Genomic DNA, 12215 nt, shown 5'->3' with positions numbered 1-12215 from the left:
CTAGCCTGTGTACGAAAACCTGGGAAACCCAAGCTGCAAAGTCAAGGTAGCTTGTGCCTTAAGAATCTGCCAGCTCTTTACCACTCAGGGTGAGAATTTACTAATTCATATCCTACCTATCTAGCACGTTAAGCTCAGTTTGCGGTTTTGTTTATTTACTAGGTAATCTGCTTTGATCTGTTTGCTATCACTTAAAAATCTATCCTTTTGTAGTTAAACTTATTTTATGTTTTAATCCAAATCAGTGTGCATTTAACTAAGGTCTCTGGGGAAAATCTCAGCTTGGTCACCACAAGCATGTATGGTCCTCTTCACATTGAGGGAGAGGCGTACAAGGTGTTAAACCCACATACTGGCCAGATTTGACCGTGACAGGACAGTACTGCTCTGGGGTCCTAGGCTAGGAAGCTGGTGGTTAGAAAGTGTGCATGTGACTGCAGCTGGGCGTGTCCCTACCTGTGTGAATGCTGGTGAAAGTGCAAGCTTGGAGGCCTTTGCAACTAGTCACAGCAGCAAAGTGTGAGAGGGAGCCCAGGCTGGTGGGTCAGAGTGCTCAATGGTACCCCAGCTCCAGATGGCACCCCGGGGGGAATCAATCACATGCATTTGTTCAAAAAAGGCACAAAATAATTTTCTAAGCTGATTTTTTGCAACTGAATCCTTTCACATCACTGGCTGATTTTGCAAAGGCCTTATGCTCAACTTGACAGCATTTCTGTTGGTCTATAACATGATGACATCTGAACACCATATCTGATCAATTTCAAAATTTCAGGGAGTGTTCAGGCCTCAAAGGGTAAAACCCTATTGATTTGGGGGGAATTCCGAAAACCAAAAGGGAAAAGGGGGGGCACAAGGAGCCCCTGCCACCTGATTAGCAAAGCCACAGCTCTAAGCACCTCTGAAATAGTCTATATATCCAACTAGATGATGACACCTATTCACATCTTCCAGCATAACACTATCCCTGCTCATCCTCCCAACAGAATGGAACATGTTGACACCCTGAATGACTTACATCCCAAGAGAGAGAGAAGAAATAGCTGCTCTCCCTGCTGGGAGCCATGGGACAGATGTCAGTCAGCAGAGGCAGCCAGAGGGATAGGAGAGAGGAGGCGGCTTCATTCTTTCCTTCCTCCTAGCCCCCTGCCTACTCCCCTGGGAGGTGGGATGTACTTTGGGGAAGGAAAAGAAGAGACACTGAGCTCCTGACATGATAATGGGAAAACCTGCTGTGAGATGCAGAGGAAATGGGAAGCAGACAGAGTCCCTGGCATGCAAGGAAAAGGAGCAATGGGGTGCGCACACAGCCCCTGCCTTGGTGAGGCACTCTGAAACAGTGAAAGAGGAATAGGGGATTCCCCCTCACCAGGAGTTCCGGGTATTAGGGGACCATGGTATGGGGGAGGAGGGAAGGGGCACACACAAAGCCAGTAGCATGGGGGAAGAATGGGCACACAGATTCCCTGGCAGAGGGAAATTGGGGGACCCTGGCATGTGGCAGAAGAGGGAATGGAGGCACACACAGAGCCCCAGGCAGCACACACTGGTTAAGGTCTCCCACTAAACCTCTGAACTAGGCTCTCTGGACTGACATTTCCCATCCCTGCTTTCAACTGAAGGGTGATGCTATTGCTGAAAGCTTAAGAAAAATCATGTCATACATTTGAATTATGAAAGGAATATGGTTTTCTCATTGAAAAAAATTAATGCCATGCTTCTTCTGTAGAGAGAGCTAAAATCAGCTGAACTTCAAAAGTCAACCTGTAAATAGTAGCCATTTTAAAATACATCCACAACCAGACTGGTTACAAGCAACTGAAAATTCACTTATGAGCATGATCAGTAGGTATCTGCTAAAGTTTTCTGTAGAGTCTAATGAATCCCCGCCCACTCTGGGATGACACAATATACCTTCTTTCTAACCTGCCAAACATAGGGGCTGCTACCAGTACAAATTATATAACAATTGTAACTCTCTCATGGAAACTGCACCCTCAGCAAGTTTGCAGATGACACTAAACTGGGAGGAGAGGTAGATACGCTGGAGGGTAGGGATAGGATACAGAGGGCCCTAGACAAATTAGAGGATTGGGCCAAAAGAAATCTGATGAGGTTCAACAAGGACAAGTGCAGAGTCCTGCACTTAGGACGGAAGAATCCAGTGCACCGCTACAGACTAGGGACCGAATGGCTAGGCAGCAGTTCTGCGGAAAAGGACCTAGGGGTTACAGTGAACGAGAAGCTGGATATGAGTCAACAGTGTGCTGTTGTTGCCAAGAAGGTCAATGGCATTTTGGGATGTATAAGTAGGGGCATTGCCAGCAGATCGACGGATGTGATCGTTCCCCTCTATTCGACATTGGTGAGGCCTCATCTGGAGTACTGTGTCCACTTTTGGGCCCCACACTACAAAAAGGATGTGGAACAATTGGAAAACGTCCAGTGGAGGGCAACAGAAATGATTAGGGGACTGGAACACATGCCTTCTGAGGAAAGGCTGAGGGAACTGGGATTGTTTAGTCTGCCGAAGTGAAGAATGAGGGGGTATTTGATAGCTGCTTTCAACTACCTGAAAGGGGGTTCCAAAGAGGATGGATCTAGACTGTTCTCAGTGATGGCAGATGACAGAAAGAGGAGTAATGGTCTCAAGTTGCAGTGGGGGAGGTTTAGGTTGGATATTAGGAAAAACTTTTTCACTAGGAGGGTGGTGAAGCACTGAAATGCATTACCTAGGGAGGTGGTAGAATCTCCTTCCTTAGAGGTTTTTAAAGGTCAGGCTTGACAAAGCCCTTGCTGGGATGATTTAGTTGGGGTTGGTCCTGCTTTGAGCAGGGGGTGGGACTAGATGACCTCCTGAGGTCCCTTCCAACCCTGATATTCTATTAAACTCAACAAGCACAATTCTTCACAACAAAAAATAGACATGATCTTAACATACCGTATACACTTGTTCATTAGCCTGTTCGTTTATAAGCTGACCCCTCCAAGATGGATAGGTAAAAATAGTAAAAACTGTATGACCCTTTCGTAAGCCAACCCTATATTTCAGGGGTTGGCAAACTTTGCCTCCCGGCCCATCAGGGTAAGCCACTTCCCACAGCTCCCAACGGCTGGGAACAGCGAACTGCAGTCACAGGGAGCTGAGGGGCTCCGTGCCTGCCAACGCTCCAGGTAAACAAAACGACAATGTATTAGATATTCAATTCAATGATTTCATAGAGTTTAAAATCAAATTTTGGTGTTGACCCCTTTATAAGCCGACCCCTGCTCTTTGATGCATCATTTTTTTACCAAAAATATTCGGCTTATGAACAAGTATATAAGGTAATAGAAAGAAGAAAGTACAGATGGGGGAAAAATTAACTGACGCATTGAATAACTTGTACATTTTACAGTATATACTGAACAACATGAACATACTTAACAAAACAGGGACAGATTTTACTATATATGTGGAACTTAATTAGGAAAATTAAGTAAAAGGAAATTAATTTTGCTGTGGGAAATCTGAAAAATGCAAGGAAATAAAATTTATTTTTATGTGCAGCCTTAATGTTGTATTCACTTTTTTTTTGCATTTAATTAGTAACACATTTTTAAATGTATAATTTTTATGGTGACACTATGCCTTCATCTTGGCTATCCCCCAAAGTTTCCACTTTTATTGAATAAATGTACAGTGGCTCTGGTACATACATAGTTCTCCCCAATAGTTTTCCCAAGCACAAATTAGTATGTGCATTTTAATTCAGGAGTTGTATTGTAACATTACCTGTGCTCCAAGATCATTCATGTATGGCCTAAGCTCGCTAAATAGATCATAGCCTTGATGAAAGAAGGTCAGATGAGCATACATAAAGGATAACATCTAGAAGGAAGAAAGAATACAAGTATACGTTAGAAAGGAGTTTTAAATAGAGCGTTATCAGATCTTACATACATAACTCACACTGAATGAACTCTCGCAAACAAGCTTGAAGTGCAGGGCTTAATTCTCCACTGCTCTGCACTTCGTGGAGATACACATGAGTACAAAGTGAGTGCAAGGTGCGTGCAAAATACTACCATTCTGCCTTGGTAGTGCTCTACACCCACTCTGTGGTCACTTTGCACAGGTCTAAATGACTATACGAGGGTCAAGACAGAAATGAATCACCCCACCAAGTTAAATCTTTCAGAAACGGGCTAATAAAATTATCCTATAAAACCTGATTGACAGGTGAGGTCATGTTTTAGTCCGATTATTTAAAACTTGTTAAAAAAATATGCCACTCAAACACCTAAGAAACCAGCTGGAAGGCACACAATCTGCTTGTTAAAGATCCATAACTTCTACAGTTACAGCTGAAATAGCTCACAATCTGCTTCCCTGGGACTTCTAAGACGACTCACCAAAAACAAGAGACGAAACCATCAAGCAGTCTTCATACATTGTGAGAAAAAAGAAGGGAAGATATCCAGGATTCCAAAGGCACAGAGAAAAAGATTGGTTTGTAATAATGACCCAACCTGTCACCGTTTAAGTGAATTATACAATCTCATGAAAAAAGGATGTGAAGGAATGGAAAGTGGAATTTGAAAGGGACAAAGTCAAGGACACGGTCTCCAGTTATGTATCTGGCACTCAAAAGAGATGAGATTTGAAGCAAAAATGTACATTAGCCTCAAATGGTCCCAATCTATTTTCTTCATGTAAAAATGTGCCATTTTAAGGAAATGAGAGACTCAACCTTGAAAACAGATTTGGAGAAGTATTAATTTTTAAGTGAATGCAGCTTTCCCAAAGGGTGCCTTATTGAAAGCCTTGGAGGCCAAACTATTCAAGTTTCGCTACAAAACATGTACAGCATACACAATAGCCATAAAACCTTAGTGATTTCCTCCACCCTGATGTGAAAGGATCACCATTAAGTGTATGTCTACATTGCAGTCAGAGCTGCAAGTGCAGCTCAGGTGGGCACACCTGGACAAACTTTAACCTAGCTACCACAGCTAGAAATAGCAGTGACGATGTGGTGGCGTGGATCTTGGTGCAGCTAGCACAAACACACACATATCCAGGTTTCTGGGAAGATTTGTACAGTCTGCGCTGAAGCCCAAGCCATCGTGTCCTTACCTCTATTTTTAGCTGCACTTGCTAAATTAAAGTTAGCATGGGTGTGCCTACATGAGCTGCAATCCCACCTCCGACTGCAGTGCAGGCATAGTGATAGAGTGTAGTTCACATGCCCACCCAGTCTTAGTCTCTCTTGCTACCACCAGCCAGCATGCCAGTTGTGATGGTGGTTGTGCGACATGGAGGCAGACAAATTCATGTTACAGAGATCGCTGATCAGAGGGTAGCAACTTGTAGCCTCAAATTTTTTATATTTCAGATTTAATCAGACATTTTACACATCAAATGTAAAGATCTTACCGACTTTAAGATCTCTGATCTCCTCTTAGATTGAAGAACATTAATCTAGGAAAAAACAAACATCTTGCTTTATTCACCAATCCCCACGCAAACTGCAATAATCCAGGTTATGTGTAACTGTTAATAAATAAAGTAACCTTAAAATATGGGGAAAACAGAATTCAAAAATCTGACTTCATAGAAATTTTTCTTTAATATTACAGAGAAGACTGCAACTAATTGTATTTACCATCGCCATTTACAGTTAAGAGAAAAAACTTGCAATGCTAGAATTCCCAAAAGATGCTCACAAAGTTTCAATATTAGTTGAAAAAAGTATTTTACAAACCTCATGGGTTATGTTCTTAAAATCTATTCATGTAATGCCAAAACATGTCAGACACTTTAAAGTCACTTAAGATGACGGGGTGCCCACCTCTGGGAGCGGAGTCTAAAAGCCTTCGCAAGAATTCTATTAAGCTAATTACATTTTATCTTCGCCACCTCAATCATGCTATTAAGTTAGTTGACATCACTAACCACTTGTGTTCATTGGTTATCCAAGAAAGTAACATTCATGCCCCTTGTCTTATTTTATGTGCAATATCTGATTTTTCACATGTATCTAGTCCTCTTCTTGCTTTCTCGTCAGTGGCTTTAATTACCTGCCACAATATAAGATTTTCTCAAAAAACCCTCACTTAACGGACACATACATTAATGTGGAATTCACTTCATTGGTATGTCTGTTTAATGCTAATAAATAAAATAATTTTACAGAACCTGTAAACAAAAACAGATGGCATTTTAAAGCTACACATCCAATGCTTTGGAAAGCATTCTGCAACACACACACACACACACAGAAAAGACTTTTCTGGATAAAAAAATAAAAGGGAACTCGAAGAAATATTGAAATACAAATTAAATCCAAGTAAATATGACCACAGAGACACTCCAGTAGAGTCCTTTCATAGTGAAATCATTTTTTCCCCCAGAAGAAAGCTTCATTGTAAGCAGAAAGGTCCATATATAACTTGAATTGTTTCCATGGCGGATTACATGGAAAATTTGGGAGTTTCCTTCACCATAAATGCAGTTTTATTAAGTGGACTGTAGTGTACACGAGAATAGACGAACTCCAAAAGGCACATGAATTCCAATATAGAATGTGCAAAAATGGCTGAATGCATGTGATCATTTCTCCTAAGCCTGTACCAAAATAGTAAGAGCCTGCTACGGACAGCTAAGTTACAGTAGAACCTCACAGTTACGAACACCTCAGGAATGGACATGTTCCTAACTCAAATGTTGGTAATTCTGAACAAAATGTTATGGTTGTTCTTTCAAAGTTTACAACTGGACATTTACTTAATACAGCTTTGAAACTTTAAGATGGTTAAAAGCAGAATTTTTCTTCATAGTAAAGGAAACAAGCACAGTTTCCTTGCCTTGCTTTATTTTGGGGGCGGGGGCGGGGAGGGTGTCTTTGCTGCCTGACTGCATACTTCCGGGTTCCAAATGAGGTATGTGGTTGACTGGTCAGTTCATAACCCTCGTGTTTGTAACTCTACTGTACTCCTTTATCTCACATGGTAGGAACTAAATTCACCCCTATATTGACCCTTATGAACCACTTATGTTCACTTAAGCATCTTCTGAAAACTCTCCTCTGACATAATGCCAACAAAAAAAGCTTTGATAATGATTAGGCAGCTGGAATGCTGTGAGTACTGCTTGTGTTGTTCTTTGTTATGTTACACTTCTCATTTATTGAATAAACCTTTATTTTTTCTCTTATACTAGTTCTTCGGGACAGGGAATGTTTTTATTACACCTGTACAGTGTCTAGCCTGCAGGTGCAGCCTCAGTTCTAATTGTAAAGTGGTCCAGAGATCATAGATCTTGTGCAGGGCCTCTGGACAGGAATTAATTTAATCCTTGGTGCTGAAGGTTTCAGATTCAATCCCTGCTGATGACTACAGGGTCTGTATCCATCCATGGATCGATACAGACCTGTCATGGCATTAGAGAGAAACAGGAACTGGGTTGTCATAGGGGTTTCTTTAACTCCCTACTCCTGGGGGGGAAAATTGTGTGTATGTGTGTCTGTATTGTTACACACATACTTGCTGACAGGTATTTTGACATAAATTACCAAAATAATTTAAACTGGTGTGATTATGCAGTGTTATTTTGACAATAAAATTTGTAGATTTTAAAATATTGTGTGCAGAATTTTTAGTTTTTTGGTGCAGAACGCCCCCAGGAGTAACACATTATTCTTGAAAAACTACACTTACCTGAAGAACATAATCCAGAGCTATGTGCCGAAAGCATTTTCGTGTTGCAGTGAGAATGTTGGTGGCCTCCTCTACTTCATGTTGTTTATTTCTTTGAACTTGAGCATTTTTTGCTAGTGCATTTTCTTTTTCTTCACTGACTTTTTCAAACTGCTTCTTTGCATCTTTAAATTTTCTAATATCTCTAAACAAAAGGGGAGATGAATTGCAATACCCTTGGAAGGCTCATTTTGTTGATCATGAAATATTTAAAAATATACCAAATTTTAAACCTTTTCTAACATGGTTCCATTTACAGGTATCATATTTGATCTTTTTATTATTTCCCTTTTCCACCTTAAATATCTGGATCAGGTGCAAGTTACAGCACAAGAATGATGGAAGTGTGACTGTCCTGGCTGCTCTGTTCTTCTGAACAAGTGAGGGAGTATAATTTAAACGAATACATCTTGTAGACACTGGTATATTCATCTAGTCCAACCCAAGGCAGATGATAACCATGATTAAAAAAAATCTGATTTAAACAAAAAAGGTGGGTTGCTTTGTATTTTCTTTAAATAGTTTCCTAATTGTTACTAGAATTTCAGATTTAACAGTTTTTTTCTGCTGAGATTCACATTAAATGTTCATCTATCCTGAAAAAGACAATCCATGATCTCATTCAACATCTCTACTGTGATACCACCACAAACTCAAACACAAAATTGGTAAGGAAACAGTCCATGCTATGTTTGAAACCAGCACTACCTTCTGATGTATTGAACTTCAAAAATGTCAAGAAAGCTGAAATGCTTCAACCAGGTCATACTCTTCCTTTACGGTTTGCAGTCTGAAGTTAACAGGACGTGTGCTTCTAAGTGGCTTAGGTGCTTTTGACATCCCAACCTTAGGTGCTTAAATATGAATCTTTGCTGTTAGTTCTGAAGTACTGTTTTAAAGTGAAAGATTTTATGACACTAAGGCCCCAATCCTTCAAAAACATATGCACATACTAATTTTATGCACTGTGAGCACAGTCCCACCAAAGTCACTGAGACTACTTCCAGGGCAGAGTTAAGGAGCTGCTTAACTGTTTGCAGGATGAGGGCCTACAAGAGAAAATTTTAATACAAAAGCTCCTCATATGGAAAACACTTCTGCTCATGCTTAACTTTAAACATATTGATAGCTCCACTGAAGTCAATGGGACTACTCAGGTGAGTAAAGTTACATATCTGTTTCAGTGTTTGCATGACCAGGGCCATTATTTTCAATATTTTGTTTTTTGCCCATTGTAGTTTCGTAAAATTAAAATAAGATACCATCCCAGTAGTGACATTAAAAAAAGCATCCATAATTGAATTCATTATAAATGGTATTTTAAAGTTGCAATAGTACAGATTTTCAGATTAGTTTGACAAACACTCAATGCATGACTTAAAGCAATGATTTAAAAAAATACAATGACTGAAAATGTCTCCATGCCAGTCCAACCCCTATTGGGCTGTTGGGTTATTTTTGGCAAGTTTAAGAGGTGCTATGCAAGCTATGGCTTGACGATTTCCAAATATCTTCAACCTCTCTCAGAAGCTGATTTCACTTCCTAGTTGGTCTTAGTGGAGATATTTTTCCTTGCAGTTTATTAAGGTGAATTTATTTGAAATGAAAATTAACTTACTCTTTAACGAACATCTGAAGCTGTGTTTTAATTGATCTTTGGGTTTGGTCAAATAGGGTCTGAAAGAGGAAAAAAACAAAAACTTAGTTCAATAAAGGATTTGGAAGTATTGGAGTCCTTTAATTTTAGGCCAAAAAATATCTAAAGCCTTTAATTCTGCCGAAGACCTGGATCTCTTTAGGCCATCTCTCTGAAGTTTCCAGGTCTAACAGCAGATTTTGCATTTAAACTGCATTTCTCATTATTCTAATTGTTTTTAAAAAATTAGACGTATTTCAAAATTAAAAACATCTTTCACCTGAGAAGTCTTCGCAGCAAGCTGCTATGCAGCAAGATAAAGAAAAGCTAACGCTGCTCTAGTGACGAACTCTGGCTGCTGCCCTTGTACTTGTTCCCAGTGGCGTGCATATGAGAAGGTTAAAGCATAAAGCTGGGGAAGGAAGTTACCCACCTTGTGAAGTTACTGTAGTTCTTTGAGATGTGTCCCCCTATGGGAGCTCCATTTCAGGTGCACATATGCCCCAAGTGCCTTTGATCGGAGATTTTCACTTCAGTCTCCGTTCGGCCCATGCATGCGCCCTATTCATCCTCATGCCCTGCACCAAGACTATACAGGACTTAGCAGGCGAACCTTCCTCAGTTCCTTCTCTACCACAAAGTCCACCAAGGGAACTTTGAAGCAGGGAGGAAAAGAGGGCAGGTAGTGGAGCACCTATAAGAACACACATTCAGTGGAGTATTCTACCTAACATTCATGTGCCCGCATGATTACACCTCAGTCCAAGAGGTTAACGAAAAATAGTGAATTAGACAAACCATTACTTAGCTTAACTGTGATTCTTCGACATCTTGTCCCTATGTATTTCATTCTTGGTGCACATGCACCCCATGCACTCAAGATTGAATCCATTTGGCCAGCACAGTGTTGTTGGGGCACACCTCACTCAAAAGCATAAAAGGTGGGGTGACCACAAACATCTCAATTCCTTCGCCAGTACACAATTCAGATAGTAATCTCTGCAGCAGTGGGGAAAGGTCGCAGAATATGTATGGACAACATCTCTAAGAACCACAGTTTCCCTAAGGTAACCATTTCTTCTTTGAGTGCTTGTCCAAGTACACTCCTCTCTTGGTGACTGAGAAGTAGTAATGTGTATGATAGGAGGTGGGTGCTATCTAGTCCTAAGGCTCTCAGAACAAATAATTTGGTGGCCACAAAGTGCAGCCACCAACCCTCGCTGGTGGCTGCTCTCACACTTTTCCTAAAATACTTAATTAGCGTTAGGAACAAACAAACATGCACACATACATGTCCAACTCGAAATGTATTTATTGCTAGCTAGTAAGTCTGTTGTGAAAAGTGATATTAACTAACATTCACAGCAGACTTACTCAGCCCTGGCAAGTCTGGGGACAAATTAAGCCCTGGATGGGTGATCAGGGGAGGCAGCTGGGGCCAGGGAGATAGCAGGGGGCTGGGCCCAAAGCCTCGTGGCCAGAGGACAGAGCCCAAAGCCAGAGCCAGATCCTGCCGCCCCGCCACCCCAGGGCTGAACCCCAAAGCCTGAGTCCCACAGCCCTTGGGAAGGTGAGGAACCCATGGCTGCCTGCTCCTCCACCATTGTGCCCCAAGCGTCTCCAGATGGGGACAGGGCTCAACCCCGATGGTGGCCCCAGCAACCAACACCAAGGCAGTGTATCCAGGAGCACCAGGGAGGAGCCACTGCTTCCCCCCTCACCCTCCAATCACAGCCCAGGAGGCTGTGGCCACAAGAGGGCACGGTGGCCGCATTTGAGAAACGCTGTAATCTAGTCTGACCTCCTGTCAAACACAGGCCATAGAACTTCCCCAAAATAATTCTTAGAGTAGATCTTTTAGAAAAAAGATCCAATCTTGATTTTGAAACTATTAATGATGGAGAATCCTCCACAACCCTTGGCAAGTTGTTCCAGTGGTTAATTACCCTCATAGTTAAAATGTATGCCTTATTTCCAATCTGAATTTGTCTACCTTCAACTTGCAGCCACTACATTCTATTATACCTGTCTGTGCTAGACTGAAGTGCCCACTAAATATTTGTTCCCCATGTAGGGTTTTTTATAGACTTCAGGTCACCCCTTAACTTTCTCTTTGTTAAACTAAACAGATTGAGCTCTTGAATAGATCACTATAAAGCATATTTTCTAATCCTTCAAGCATTCTTGTGGCTCTTCTCTGAGCTCTCTCTAATTTATTAACATCCTTCATGAATTGTGAACATAAGAACTGGACACTATATTCCAGCAGCAGTTGTAACCATGCCAAATATAGAAAAAAATAACCTCTCTACTTGTACTTGAGCTTCCAGATGGAGTCCACAATGGTACAAACTACTGCTGTGTTCAAACTTGGCATTTTCTCTGTTTTCTGTTCTGGACTGATCTGTCACAGCTCCAAAGAAGGAAGCTGCACAAAGAACAGAGACACTGCATCTGCTGTATCATCTCTGTTGTGCCAGAAACATTGAGCAAACAATGGAGAGGGAAAGCAAGACTCAGTCTGGCAAAGAACTCTGGCTACAAATTGGTTCTGTTGCCATTAGCCTGCTAAGAAGGGAGGAGTAACCCACAGTTTCCAGACCTGCATCAAAGGGTGCAAAGTTGAGTTCCAGCAATATCAGCACAATCAAAGCATACACATTTCAAATCCATTCAGAATTAAGGGCCATAAATATTATAATATACCATTAGCTAGCAAAATCTGTTTGTTTAGGTGAAGTGGTCACACTCATCCTCCAATTACCCACACTTACTGTGTGATAATTGATCATTTCCTGTAGGCTGTCAGAAAACTTTGTCAAGCTGGTCTGTAAAGAAA

The 12215-nt window shown here is 41.2% G+C and overlaps 1 protein-coding gene across 4 annotated transcripts in view; it reads right to left on the bottom strand.

Moving 5' to 3' along the window:
* ACAP2 (ArfGAP with coiled-coil, ankyrin repeat and PH domains 2) overlaps nt 1–12215 on the bottom strand; it is a 117599-nt gene that overhangs the window by 70118 nt on the left and 35266 nt on the right. For all 4 annotated transcript variants that reach the window (XM_037909246.2, XM_037909245.2, XM_043523152.1 and 1 more), the window contains exons 4-8: nt 12151–12204; nt 9359–9417; nt 7702–7885; nt 5420–5464; nt 3776–3871 (exon numbers count right to left, since the gene is read on the bottom strand). In XM_037909246.2, coding sequence (XP_037765174.1) covers nt 3776–3871; nt 5420–5464; nt 7702–7885; nt 9359–9417; nt 12151–12204 — 438 coding nt within the window. The remainder of the gene's footprint in view (nt 1–3775; nt 3872–5419; nt 5465–7701; nt 7886–9358; nt 9418–12150; nt 12205–12215) is intronic.

This window comes from Chelonia mydas, chromosome 9, assembly GCF_015237465.2.
Source record: "Chelonia mydas isolate rCheMyd1 chromosome 9, rCheMyd1.pri.v2, whole genome shotgun sequence".
Classification (NCBI taxonomy): domain Eukaryota; kingdom Metazoa; phylum Chordata; order Testudines; family Cheloniidae; genus Chelonia; species Chelonia mydas.
This window is presented reverse-complemented; position numbering and strand designations above follow the sequence as displayed.